General features: G+C 44.8%; 1 protein-coding gene and 21 non-coding genes across 24 annotated transcripts in view; all 22 read right to left on the minus strand.

Annotated features, from left to right (window-relative positions):
• The window catches only part of kalrna (kalirin RhoGEF kinase a), a 156054-nt gene extending 145156 nt beyond the window's left edge, over window positions 1-10898 (minus strand). For all 3 annotated transcript variants that reach the window (XM_044050535.1, XM_044050524.1, XM_044050544.1), the window contains exon 1: window positions 10501-10898. In XM_044050535.1, coding sequence (XP_043906470.1) covers window positions 10501-10567 — 67 coding nt within the window. In that variant the 5' untranslated portion in view covers window positions 10568-10898. The remainder of the gene's footprint in view (window positions 1-10500) is intronic.
• On the minus strand, window positions 2484-2594 carry trnal-caa. Its single transcript has 2 exons — window positions 2557-2594; window positions 2484-2529 (listed from the first exon to the last, which is right to left on the minus strand). It is a non-coding gene; the product is annotated as a tRNA-Leu (tRNA).
• Window positions 2908-3017, minus strand: trnal-caa. Its single transcript has 2 exons — window positions 2980-3017; window positions 2908-2953 (listed from the first exon to the last, which is right to left on the minus strand). It is a non-coding gene; the product is annotated as a tRNA-Leu (tRNA).
• trnal-caa lies at window positions 3162-3271 on the minus strand. Its single transcript has 2 exons — window positions 3234-3271; window positions 3162-3207 (listed from the first exon to the last, which is right to left on the minus strand). It is a non-coding gene; the product is annotated as a tRNA-Leu (tRNA).
• Window positions 3405-3514, minus strand: trnal-caa. The gene is made up of 2 exons: window positions 3477-3514; window positions 3405-3450 (listed from the first exon to the last, which is right to left on the minus strand). It is a non-coding gene; the product is annotated as a tRNA-Leu (tRNA).
• On the minus strand, window positions 3659-3766 carry trnal-caa. Its single transcript has 2 exons — window positions 3729-3766; window positions 3659-3697 (listed from the first exon to the last, which is right to left on the minus strand). It is a non-coding gene; the product is annotated as a tRNA-Leu (tRNA).
• On the minus strand, window positions 3901-4010 carry trnal-caa. The gene is made up of 2 exons: window positions 3973-4010; window positions 3901-3946 (listed from the first exon to the last, which is right to left on the minus strand). It is a non-coding gene; the product is annotated as a tRNA-Leu (tRNA).
• Window positions 4155-4264, minus strand: trnal-caa. Its single transcript has 2 exons — window positions 4227-4264; window positions 4155-4200 (listed from the first exon to the last, which is right to left on the minus strand). It is a non-coding gene; the product is annotated as a tRNA-Leu (tRNA).
• On the minus strand, window positions 4409-4518 carry trnal-caa. The gene is made up of 2 exons: window positions 4481-4518; window positions 4409-4454 (listed from the first exon to the last, which is right to left on the minus strand). It is a non-coding gene; the product is annotated as a tRNA-Leu (tRNA).
• Window positions 4663-4772, minus strand: trnal-caa. The gene is made up of 2 exons: window positions 4735-4772; window positions 4663-4708 (listed from the first exon to the last, which is right to left on the minus strand). It is a non-coding gene; the product is annotated as a tRNA-Leu (tRNA).
• On the minus strand, window positions 4917-5026 carry trnal-caa. The gene is made up of 2 exons: window positions 4989-5026; window positions 4917-4962 (listed from the first exon to the last, which is right to left on the minus strand). It is a non-coding gene; the product is annotated as a tRNA-Leu (tRNA).
• Window positions 5171-5280, minus strand: trnal-caa. The gene is made up of 2 exons: window positions 5243-5280; window positions 5171-5216 (listed from the first exon to the last, which is right to left on the minus strand). It is a non-coding gene; the product is annotated as a tRNA-Leu (tRNA).
• On the minus strand, window positions 5425-5534 carry trnal-caa. The gene is made up of 2 exons: window positions 5497-5534; window positions 5425-5470 (listed from the first exon to the last, which is right to left on the minus strand). It is a non-coding gene; the product is annotated as a tRNA-Leu (tRNA).
• Window positions 5668-5777, minus strand: trnal-caa. The gene is made up of 2 exons: window positions 5740-5777; window positions 5668-5713 (listed from the first exon to the last, which is right to left on the minus strand). It is a non-coding gene; the product is annotated as a tRNA-Leu (tRNA).
• On the minus strand, window positions 5922-6031 carry trnal-caa. Its single transcript has 2 exons — window positions 5994-6031; window positions 5922-5967 (listed from the first exon to the last, which is right to left on the minus strand). It is a non-coding gene; the product is annotated as a tRNA-Leu (tRNA).
• Window positions 6176-6285, minus strand: trnal-caa. Its single transcript has 2 exons — window positions 6248-6285; window positions 6176-6221 (listed from the first exon to the last, which is right to left on the minus strand). It is a non-coding gene; the product is annotated as a tRNA-Leu (tRNA).
• trnal-caa lies at window positions 6430-6539 on the minus strand. The gene is made up of 2 exons: window positions 6502-6539; window positions 6430-6475 (listed from the first exon to the last, which is right to left on the minus strand). It is a non-coding gene; the product is annotated as a tRNA-Leu (tRNA).
• On the minus strand, window positions 6684-6793 carry trnal-caa. The gene is made up of 2 exons: window positions 6756-6793; window positions 6684-6729 (listed from the first exon to the last, which is right to left on the minus strand). It is a non-coding gene; the product is annotated as a tRNA-Leu (tRNA).
• trnal-caa lies at window positions 6938-7047 on the minus strand. The gene is made up of 2 exons: window positions 7010-7047; window positions 6938-6983 (listed from the first exon to the last, which is right to left on the minus strand). It is a non-coding gene; the product is annotated as a tRNA-Leu (tRNA).
• trnal-caa lies at window positions 7192-7301 on the minus strand. Its single transcript has 2 exons — window positions 7264-7301; window positions 7192-7237 (listed from the first exon to the last, which is right to left on the minus strand). It is a non-coding gene; the product is annotated as a tRNA-Leu (tRNA).
• Window positions 7446-7555, minus strand: trnal-caa. Its single transcript has 2 exons — window positions 7518-7555; window positions 7446-7491 (listed from the first exon to the last, which is right to left on the minus strand). It is a non-coding gene; the product is annotated as a tRNA-Leu (tRNA).
• Window positions 7690-7799, minus strand: trnal-caa. The gene is made up of 2 exons: window positions 7762-7799; window positions 7690-7735 (listed from the first exon to the last, which is right to left on the minus strand). It is a non-coding gene; the product is annotated as a tRNA-Leu (tRNA).
• Window positions 10899-12495: the final 1597 nt, after the last annotated feature.

Raw genomic sequence — 12495 nt, forward strand, 5'->3', positions numbered from 1 at the left:
TGGATTTGTTATTCTTTCTTTTAGATACCAGATCAAACATTATTGTGGAGCCTCCGGCATATTCTCAGCCCCACGGAGGAACATGAAAACAGACAAAGGGTAAAAAGAAACACCAAAAAAAACAGCTGTACTTGGTTTAGAGAGTTTAGAGAGTTTAGAGAGAACGTCCGTCAACAAAACGCTGTACTGAACTGAAGCTTTTGGGAATCTACCCGTCCATCTTATAGGACCTTGTATCACATATGCTGTGTTTCCATCTCCACCCCGACTGGATCATACCATTTTTACTCTGGTACCACAAGGGATGGTGAAAGAATAGAGCAGTTGGGGCTGGTTATTTTTGCAACTATTCCAAAAGCCGGACGACACAAATTCAGACCGATTTTAAAGCGATTTGGTCGTAACCGAGACATTTCTAGTCTCAGACCCGACGTGTCGTGTAACATCATCGCAGAACGAAGATCTGACGTCCGGTACGGGTGAACAAATTTGAATAAATATCAAATTCAGGGGGAAAGATAAGCTATAAGTAAATGATCGCTGTGTGATATCTGTTGATTCAAACGCTCTAATCTGTTAACACACGAGCGGCAAAATTAGAAAAGACAACACGACGGAACACAGCAGCATCTGGTGTGAATCAGGCCCAAATGTCACATAAATGCTTCACTAATTATAGACGATTAGAAATGAAATGTAAACAAAAAAAGCAGCAAAAGCATTTTAAATGAATCATGTTGTGGCCGCCACATATGGAAGATGAACGACGTTGGACTTAAATCAGCATCTATCAGGCGATTTAGTGTCTGCAGTTGACCGATAACTCTAATCTGAACGTGTTTGGATTGTGGGAGGAAGAACCTGGAGGAAAACCCTTCACTGTGAGGCACTAATGCAAACCACTGGACCACCGTACCATACCGCCAGCCTTTAGGACTCACTTATCTTAGATCATGTTACTTAACATAATTTCATGAAGATACACACAGATAATAGACTGCAGGAGTGCATGTGCAGTTTTCCCGTCAGCAGTTCTGCACTTATGTAATTTGTCTTCTTGTCCATTAGAGGATTAACAAGGAGAAAAATACTGATGCCTACTTTATTTAAAAAACGTATTTCACGTACTTTTCCGGCAAAAAAAAAGAACATTTTTGGTGAGGTAGTTGCAGTTTGACAACGAGCAAAAACAAAAGTCTCCTGATTTACCACGGTACGTTTGTGCTAAACACAAAAACGACAAAATTGCTTCAAAATACAAGTCAAATCAGCAACAACAATCAATAATTTATTAAGTTAAACCATCGTTTTTGATAAATAATAAATGAGTTTGCATGATATTTCAAATAAAACTAAATGATTCTGTTCTCCTGGTTTTCTTTGCTCTTCTGTGACAGTAAACTGATTATTCTGAGTTGATTTTATGGATGCTTTGAAAAAGTAACTGACACATTAATTGATATTGAAAATAATAATTTCTTTTCTCACCACCGCAGTGACTCATTGCTCCGATGAGTCAACGCGAGGATTTCCACGTCCGTCAGCTGGAGACGTCCCAACTGTGACGGTCATGTGATATTATGGGAAACATGACGGGGAGACAAACACGCTTCAGCGGCGAGCGACGAGCTGTTAAGTGTGTTGTGTTCGTCTGATTTAATCGACGGCGTTGGCTTTAGATTGTTCTTAATAAAGTTATGGCACTGAATTACACTGACACACACACACGCAGAATCAGGGTGTGTCCCCCTCCAGCACTGCTGCATAATGTGTGTGTGTTAAGTCAACATGACACACCGCCCATATGTAACCAGTTTTCAAATCTGATAAGATATTATTGTATTATTGCTGTCGTTTCCTCACATCCTTCCACACTCACACACACACAGGAATTCACGAAACACCGAGAGACACTAGAGTCCAATTCATTTGCGAGACAGAGATAAAAATCTGCTAACAAGAGTTTTTGGAGACATTACCTATGTTAATGTCTGCGGATATAAAAGAGACGAGGGAAGAAAAAAAAAATCTTTGGCAGATGGAAACTCATTTGTTAATTGTGAAATTTGGGCCGGCTAACGTGGAAGATTACTTCACTCACTCATCATATTCATTAGACTAAATCAGAAATTCACTGCCAAGCTTGTCCCACAGCTTTGAGGGGAAAACCCCGACAATAAAACACAAGATTATTCCTTTTTCTAAGAGATTTGCTTTACTTATGCCGCAGAAATCAGAGCTGGGAGTGACTTTGGAAATACACATGGACACAAACGTGTCCTGGGCCAGCCATTGTTAGCAATATCACCCTCTACACATTAGGGATGAGTCATGATTATCATGACCTTGACCCATGCTGGAATTTGAACCAGGAACGCTCCGTTTAAAGGAAGAAAGAAAGGAATGTATCGCGATTGTCATTAAACAACCAAAACTGTGAGTTCAGATGGAGCAACCTGACTGAATCACAAGCCCAAAATTTTTGTCAGAAGTGGGATTCGAACCCACGCCTCCATTCAGAGACCAGAAAACCCCATTCACAGGAAGGTTTGTCACCTTGAGTCTGGTGCCTTAGACCACTCGGCCATCCTGACACATATATCAGAACTTGGAAATTGGAGCTCAAACTGATGTCGGAAAACAACATGGCAACAAACATAACCCAGGATAGCCATTGTTAGCAATATCAGGCGATGTCTTCCCCATCCTCAGGAAGGTTGGTCACCTTGAGTCTGGCGCCTTAGACCACTCGGCCATCCTAACATGTACAACTCTTCTTGGAAAAGGGACCTAGGTCTGAGGTCGGACCAAGACATGGACACAAACATATGAGGCAACGACAAGGGAACAACCAACAAATCAATGCCGAATCCCTTCCCTCTTGGCCATGGGCTGCCACAAAAACATTGTCAGAAGTGGGATTCGAACCCACGCCTCCATTCAGAGACCAGAAGTCCCACCCGCAGGAAGGTTTGCCACCTTGAGTCTGGCGCCTTAGACCACTCGGCCATCCTGACACGTACAACTCTCCTTGGAAAACGGACCTAGGTCTGAGGTCGGACCAAGACATGGACACAAACATATCTGGCCACGACAAGGGAACAACCAACAAATCAAAGCCGAATCCCTTCCCTCTTGGCCATGGGCTGCCACAAAAACACTGTCAGAAGTGGGATTCGAACCCACGCCTCCATTCAGAGACCAGAAGTCCCACCTGCAGGAAGGTTTCTCACCTTGAGTCTGGCGCCTTAGACCACTCGGCCATCCTGACACGTACAACTCTTCTTGAAAAAGGGACCTGGGTCTGAGGTCGGACCAAGACATGGACACAAACATATCAGGCAACGACCAACAAATCAATGCCGAATCCCTTCCCTCTTGGCCATGAGCTGCCACAAAAACACTGTCAGAAGTGGGATTCGAACCCACGCCTCCATTCAGAGACAAGAAGTCCCACCCGCAGGAAGGTTTCTCACCTTGAGTCTGGCGCCTTAGACCACTCGGCCATCCTGACACGTACAACTCCTCTTGAAAAAGGGACCTAGGTCTGAGGTCGGACCAAGACATGGACACAAACATATCAGGCAACGACAAGGGAACAACCAACAAATCAATGCCGAATCCCTTCCCTCTTGGCCATGAGCTGCCACAAAAACATTGTCAGAAGTGGGAGTCGAACCCACGCCTCCATTCAGAGACAGAAGTCCCACCACAGGAAGGTTTGTCACCTTGAGTCTGGCGCCTTAGACCACTCGGCCATCCTGACATGTACAACTCTTCTTGGAAAAGGGACCTAGGTCTGAGGTCGGACCAAGACATGGACACAAACATATGAGGCAACGACAAGGGAACAACCAACAAATCAATGCCGAATCCCTTCCCTCTTGGCCACAAAAACATTGTCAGAAGTGGGATTCGAACCCACGCCTCCATTCAGAGACCAGAAGTCCCACCCACAGGAAGGTTTGTCACCTTGAGTCTGGCGCCTTAGACCACTCGGCCATCCTGACATGTACAACTCTACTTGGAAAAGGGACCTAGGTCCGAGGTCGGACCAAGACATGGACAAAAACATATCAGGCAAAGACAAGGGAACAACCAACAAATCAATGCCGAATCCCTTCCCTCTTGGCCATGAGCTGCCACAAAAACATTGCCAGAAGTGGGATTCGAACCCACGCCTCCATTCAGAGACCAGAAGTCCCACCCACAGGAAGGTTTGTCACCTTGAGTCTGGCGCCTTAGACCACTCGGCCATCCTGACATGTAAAACTCTTCTTGGAAAAGGGACCTAGGTCTGAGGTCGGACCAAGACATGGACACAAACATATCCGTCCACGACGAGGGAACAACCAACAAATCAATGCCGAACCCCTTCCCTCTTGGCCATGGGCTGCCACAAAAACATTGTCAGAAGTGGGATTCGAACCCACGCCTCCATTCAGAGACCAGAAGTCCCACCCGCAGGAAGGTTTGCCACCTTGAGTCTGGCGCCTTAGACCACTCGGCCATCCTGACACGTACAACTCTCCTTGGAAAACGGACCTAGGTCTGAGGTCGGACCAAGACATGGACACAAACATATCTGGCCACGACAAGGGAACAACCAACAAATCAAAGCCGAATCCCTTCCCTCTTGGCCATGGGCTGCCACAAAAACACTGTCAGAAGTGGGATTCGAACGCACGCCTCCATTCAGAGACCAGAAGTCCCAACTGCAGGAAGGTTTCTCACCTTGAGTCTGGCGCCTTAGACCACTCGGCCATCCTGACACGTACAACTCTTCTTGAAAAAGGGACCTAGGTCTGAGGTCGGACCAAGACATGGACACAAACATATCAGGCAACGACAAGGGAACAACCAACAAATCAATGCCGAATCCCTTCCCTCTTGGCCATGAGCTGCCACAAAAACACTGTCAGAAGTGGGATTCGAACCCACGCCTCCATTCAGAGACCAGAAGTCCCACCCGCAGGAAGGTTTGTCACCTTGAGTCTGGCGCCTTAGACCACTCGGCCATCCTAACATGTACAACTATTCTTGGAAAAGGGACCTAGGTCTGAGGTCGGACCAAGACATGGACACAAACATATGAGGCAACGACAAGGGAACAACCAACAAATCAATGCCGAATCCCTTCCCTCTTGGCCATGGGCTGCCACAAAAACATTGTCAGAAGTGGGATTCGAACCCACGCCTCCATTCAGAGACCAGAAGTCCCACCCGCAGGAAGGTTTGCCACCTTGAGTCTGGCGCCTTAGACCACTCGGCCATCCTGACACGTACAACTCTCCTTGGAAAACGGACCTAGGTCTGAGGTCGGACCAAGACATGGACACAAACATATCTGGCCACGACAAGGGAACAACCAACAAATCAAAGCCGAATCCCTTCCCTCTTGGCCATGGGCTGCCACAAAAACACTGTCAGAAGTGGGATTCGAACCCACGCCTCCATTCAGAGACCAGAAGTCCCACCTGCAGGAAGGTTTCTCACCTTGAGTCTGGCGCCTTAGACCACTCGGCCATCCTGACACGTACAACTCTTCTTGAAAAAGGGACCTGGGTCTGAGGTCGGACCAAGACATGGACACAAACATATCAGGCAACGACCAACAAATCAATGCCGAATCCCTTCCCTCTTGGCCATGAGCTGCCACAAAAACACTGTCAGAAGTGGGATTCGAACCCACGCCTCCATTCAGAGACAAGAAGTCCCACCCGCAGGAAGGTTTCTCACCTTGAGTCTGGCGCCTTAGACCACTCGGCCATCCTGACACGTACAACTCCTCTTGAAAAAGGGACCTAGGTCTGAGGTCGGACCAAGACATGGACACAAACATATCAGGCAACGACAAGGGAACAACCAACAAATCAATGCCGAATCCCTTCCCTCTTGGCCATGAGCTGCCACAAAAACATTGTCAGAAGTGGGAATCAAACCCACGCCTCCATTCAGAGACCAGAAGTCCCACCCGCAGGAAGGTTTGTCACCTTGAGTCTGGCGCCTTAGACCACTCGGCCATCCTAACATGTACAACTCTTCTTGGAAAAGGGACCTAGGTCTGAGGTCGGACCAAGACATGGACACAAACATATGAGGCAACGACAAGGGAACAACCAACAAATCAATGCCGAATCCCTTCCCTCTTGGCCATGGGCTGCCACAAAAACATTGTCAGAAGTGGGATTCGAACCCACGCCTCCATTCAGAGACCAGAAGTCCCACCCACAGGAAGGTTTGTCACCTTGAGTCTGGCGCCTTAGACCACTCGGCCATCCTGACATGTACAACTCTACTTGGAAAAGGGACCTAGGTCCGAGGTCGGACCAAGACATGGACAAAAACATATCAGGCAAAGACAAGGGAACAACCAACAAATCAATGCCGAATCCCTTCCCTCTTGGCCATGAGCTGCCACAAAAACATTGCCAGAAGTGGGATTCGAACCCACGCCTCCATTCAGAGACCAGAAGTCCCACCCACAGGAAGGTTTGTCACCTTGAGTCTGGCGCCTTAGACCACTCGGCCATCCTGACATGTACAACTCTTCTTGGAAAAGGGACCTAGGTCTGAGGTCGGACCAAGACATGGACACAAACATATCAGGCAACGACAAGGGAACAACCAACAAATCAATGCCGAATCCCTTCCCTCTTGGCCATGGGCTGCCACAAAAACATTGTCAGAAGTGGGATTCGAACCCACGCCTCCATTCAGAGACCAGAAGTCCCACCCGCAGGAAGGTTTGCCACCTTGAGTCTGGCGCCTTAGACCACTCGGCCATCCTGACATGTACAACTCTTCTTGGAAAAGGGACCTAGGTCTGAGGTCGGACCAAGACATGGACACAAACATATCAGGCAACGACAAGGGAACAACCAACAAATCAATGCCGAATCCCTTCCCTCTTGGCCATGGGCTGCCACAAAAACATTGTCAGAAGTGGGATTCGAACCCACGCCTCCATTCAGAGACCAGAAGTCCCACCCGCAGGAAGGTTTGTCACCTTGAGTCTGGCGCCTTAGACCACTCGGCCATCCTGACATGTACAACTCTTCTTGGAAAAGGGACCTAGGTCTGAGGTCGGACCAAGACATGGACACAAACATATCAGGCAACGACAAGGGAACAACCAACAAATCAATGCCGAATCCCTTCCCTCTTGGCCATGGGCTGCCACAAAAACATTGTCAGAAGTGGGATTCAAACCCACGCCACCATTTAGAGACCAGAAGTCCCATCCACAGGAAGGTTTGTCACCTTGAGTCTGGCGCCTTAGACCACTCGGCCATCCTGACATGTACAACTCTTCTTGGAAAAGGGACCTAGGTCTGAGGTCGGACCAAGACATGGACACAAACATATCAGGCAACGACAAGGGAACAACCAACAAATCAATGCCGAATTCCTTCCCTCTTGGCCATGGGCTGCCACAAAAACATTGTCAGAAGTGGGATTCAAACCCACGCCACCATTTAGAGACCAGAAGTCCCATCCACAGGAAGGTTTGTCACCTTGAGTCTGGCGCCTTAGACCACTCGGCCATCCTGACATGCACAACTCTACTTGGAAAAGGGAGCTAGGTCTGAGGTCGGACCAAGACATGGACACAAACATATCAGGCAACGACAAGGGAACAACCAACAAATCAATGCCGAATCCCTTCCCTCTTGGCCACAAAAATATTGTCAGAAGTGGGATTCGAACCCACGCCTCCATTCAGAGACCAGAAGTCCCACCCACAGGAAGGTCTGTCAACTTGAGTCTAGCGCCTTAGACCACTCGGCCATCCTGACAACTACGACTATGATGAGTTATACTTGTCTTCTCTATGTACTTACGATTGAAATAAGTTTAGAAAAAAGACATTTAGACTGGATGACATTTCTTTGTCCAAATGGCTTGAATAACAACAACCCAAGAATCACTGCCATTTTCTTTTAATTGTTAATATCAATGTCTAGTATATTTTACTACCTAATCAGTCAGGATTCGTCTCTTACATCAATCAATGACTTCTGCAATTCTTCTTATGAAATTCTGCAAATATCAAAAGTCCTGAAGTCTGAAACGGGGGATTTCAACAATCGAAACTCTATTCAATTTATGAATAAAATATGTGGGAACCTCGCTGTTGCCTCTCAAACAAGATCATGTGATCATGTCTCTGCCCTCGACTATGAAAGGATGAGAGGATGACCTGAAAAAGTTGCGTCAGGTGTATTTAAAGCATGGATTTTTGGGGTTCGAGCTTCTGAAGTAGCACCGACACAGGAGGCGTTTGATTAAGAACAACAGCTTCCCAACATCACATACTTTAATCAACCAATTATCCTGATTGTGATGAATTGTTTTGTTCATGCTCTTGGTGCCTAAAATGTCTCGTTTTTGTCCACAAAAATCAGTCTAAACGTCAAAAGACAACACGGGACAAAGAAAGAAAAGTTTGAGCTTCAGCGGAAGCTGAAGAGAGTAACTGATTGTTCTCGATCGATGAAAACCAGCTGTGAGCGTTCTGCCGTTTGACCGACGGATGAAGATCGACAAGTCGTTTGAGCAGCTGTAAAAACACCAAACATCTGATTTCTGCTGCTGCTGCTGCTGCTGCTGCTTCTCTGTTTCCAATCAAGACCAAGAAAAAGCAGCAGTTTGCAGATGCTGCTCGGTTAATGAATGTCAGAGCATTGATTGACTTCATTGATGAGTCACTAATAAAAGGGGGCAAAGGTATGCAAATTTGACTCTGGCCTCCTTTTTTGGACACGGTTCTCTTACCTTCATTCATTCATTCATTGCTATGTTGATTTATGGGGGAAGAAACTTGCCAGTCGCAGCAAAAAAGCTGGACGGCAAAACAATAACAACCATTATTGCAGGAGAATTTCTTATAATAGATACAGAGAAAAAGTTAAATATATGTGTATATTGTAGAGAAGGCGTCTCTGTTTCGGGGGACGTTTTAAACCGCGACTTAAGCTGCAGTAGGCGGGTTTTTCACCAGAATAAGTACTTGATTGTTGTGTTTTCATGAGCAAGACATTTAAAATGTACTAACGTTTTTAGGGATCATGGCTCTCTGTCCTGAGCTCCTGTCATCAGATTATCACAGATACTTGGAGGACATCTCTCAATCTCTGACACCAATATTGACAAGTTCTATTCAATTTTTTTCATGTTATTTCCTCTTTTAAAAAGGGTTTTTTTGCAGCGTAGACAGTCGAGTTGTTGTCTGTGCCAGAGAAACGTTCATTCGACCGTATCTTTGAGTTAAGTCAGGATCATGAATCCACTCAACGAGACACACAGCGTCTTCCAAGGACACTGCATTGACTTCCATTCACTTGGACCAGCCAAAACAAAGTGTTATCTCCAACCCTAACCACAACCACAATTCAAATATTAGCCCTGAACTTCAAACAGCTTTCCAGATATGCGCTTCTGCCTCATCAGGACCAGGTTTTGTCAGAAAAAAAGAGGTCTTAAAGAGGCGACAAATACAGACACACACACCCTATTGATAAAGCCTTGTGTAAACAACATAAACCATCGTCTTTAACTGATTCCTTGACATCTCCAGCTGCTGATCTGATACCGGTGTAAATCCTTAAGCTTCCTTTGTACACACACACACACACACATGGGTTTCCATGACTTCAGGGGACATTACATTGACTTACATTCATTTCATGAGGATCTATTCTAATCCCTGACCCTAACCTTAACCTCAGCCTAACTTTAAAACATGTTTTCACCATAAAATGTAGACGTTCACATTATGGTCCCCATGCTGTTAATGTGACAGTGTAAACAGATTCAGGTCCCCAAAACATAAGGAAGACAAACCTGGTGATAAAAGCTGCTGGTCTGAATCCTGGGACATTTCTTGTGTTGCCTTTGTAGAGACACAACATCAAGACTTAATCTAACAACTAACTGGCCTAATCCTAACCTTAACCTCAGCCTAACATGTCTTCACATTAAAATGTAGGAATCAAGTGCCCATAATCTGACAGTGTAAACAGATGTAGGTCCCCACAACATAAGGAGTACCAGACACACACACACTGTGTATGTAACCATGTCTTGCACAGACACCTTCAGACCATTTGGATGAGTTTGGATCATCATTCCTCCTCTTTTTGTAGAAACACACACAGACACACACACAGACACACACACCCTGCTGATGAAGCTGGATCCTGACACATTATGTTGTCCTTTGTATAGACACAACATCACACACACACAATTCCACCATAGATGCATGAAGAAACCCTTCACACAGAGCAACATTGTACATGATCTGTCTCTGTCTTTGAACGCCTCCCTGTCTGATTTCCATGTGTGAGCACACACACACACACACACATACACACAGCAGTGATGTATCCGTGTGCTCGCGTTCACTTTCATCACGAGCGCGTGCAGGCGGCTCCCTCCCTCCCTCCCTCCCTCCCGGTGACATTGTAGCTCGTCGGTCGGTGTGGCTGCTGTTACCTGTTTTGTAGAAGGCATCAGTGTCGGCGTCGCTCGGCGCCTCCTCGGCCGCTTCTGCAGGATTCATGATGCCGGAATCCTGCGGTTCAGTACAATCCAGCGACAAAAGAAGAAGAAGAAGAAGAAGAAGAAGGAGAAGGAGAGACAGGAGAAAAATCTCTCACTCACACACAAAAAAAGAAAAGAAAAGAAAAAAGGAGAAAAGCTCCGCTCAGGAAAAAAGAATCCTGTCGTCTTTATATTCCTCACATGATCTCACTTCACCTCCCTCTCTCCCTCCATCCTCTTCCCTCGGTTTCTTTCTTTCTGTCGCCCCTCTCTCTCGGTTTGTTTGGTGTTTCTGGGCTGGCTTCGTTTCTCTCTATTGTTCCCGGTCCAGCCTCCCTCTGCTGCTGCTGTCCGCCTGGGTCTCTCTACCTCCCGCCCTCCTCTTCCCCCCTCGCCCCCTCCCTCCCTCTCCCTCTCTCTCTCTCTCTCTCTCTCCTCCCCTTCTCGCTCTACCAATTCAATTCATCGATCTTTATTGGTAATAAATTATATCAAAGCACATAGAAAATTAGGGCTACAACTTTAACGGTTATTATCATAATCGATTTATCGAGGACTTGTTTGGTCCGTAAAATGTCAGAAAATGTTGTAAAATGATGTTTTTGTTCACAGTCCACAAGAAGCTGAAAAATCGGACTTTAATAGTGATTCTCTAAAAAAAAAAGCGATTTGACGATTAATTTACTAATCGCTGCTGAATCGAAAATAATCATTGAAGCCCTAATCATTATCATCATTATTATTATTTTCACTTTGAATAAGTCTGCTGTGCATCTTTGTTACTGATGGTGGCGCTATAGAAAAATTAGAGAAAGCACCCAGAGAGTGCAAACCTCTAGGGGTGGGTGATAGATACAGTGAAATGTTGTGATATTTTGTCGATATATAACTGATGGTACAAATTAACATTAAATTTTCTTCGGATTAGTTTTAAACATTCCAGTCCACTAGATGGCGATGGAATATCGTGATAATATCATATAATGACTTAAATATTGTGATAATTAATAACGTGATTTACTGTAAATACCGTGATAATATATCATGACCTGAATATTGTGATATCATATCATGACTTAAATATCATGATAATATTGTATTGTGACTTAAATATCATGATAATATCATATTGTGACTTAAATATCGTGATATCATATTGTGACTTAAATATGATAATATTGGATTGTGACTTAATTATCATGATAATATCATATGATAATATTGTATTGTGACTTAAATATCGTGATAATATATTGTGACTTAAATATCATGATAATATTGTATTGTGACTTAAATATCATGATAATATCATATCATGATAATATTGTATTGTGACTTAAATATCGTGATAACATATCATGACCTGAATATTGCGATAATCTCATATCATGACTTAAATATCATGGTAATATAATATTGTGACTTAAATATATCGTGACTTAAATATTATGATAATATCATATCGTGACTTAAATATCGTGATAGTATCGTATTGTGAATTAAATATCGTGATGATATCGTATCGCAGCGTCTCCTACAAATCTCCCTTAAGACCACACATTTTTTCCACAGTGTCAGTACAGACATCTCGCAAGGTTACACCTGTTCTTTTAAAAGGTCTAACTCCATGGTTCTCAAACTGTGGTGCGTGTACTGCCAGTGGTACGCAAGCTTCCTCTGGTGGTGCTGTTGTACTGTATAGACCGAGGTATGTGATTGATCAGAGTGGAGCTGATGAATTTTGACCAGCGTTAATCTTATTTCTCTATACCAGTGTGTGAAGTATACGTGAGGAAGGGATTGTGAATAATCTGCCCATAGCTGACTTTGCTCGTACGATTTACACCACTGTATGTTAACATTGGTGATAATGGTGTTACTTCAAGAGCTGTATATTTTCTCAAGTGGTTCTTGGGATAAAAAGATTGAGAACCACTGCTGTAGCTT

The sequence above is a fragment of the Solea senegalensis genome, linkage group LG2 (genome assembly GCF_019176455.1).
Source record: "Solea senegalensis isolate Sse05_10M linkage group LG2, IFAPA_SoseM_1, whole genome shotgun sequence".
NCBI lineage: Eukaryota > Metazoa > Chordata > Actinopteri > Pleuronectiformes > Soleidae > Solea > Solea senegalensis.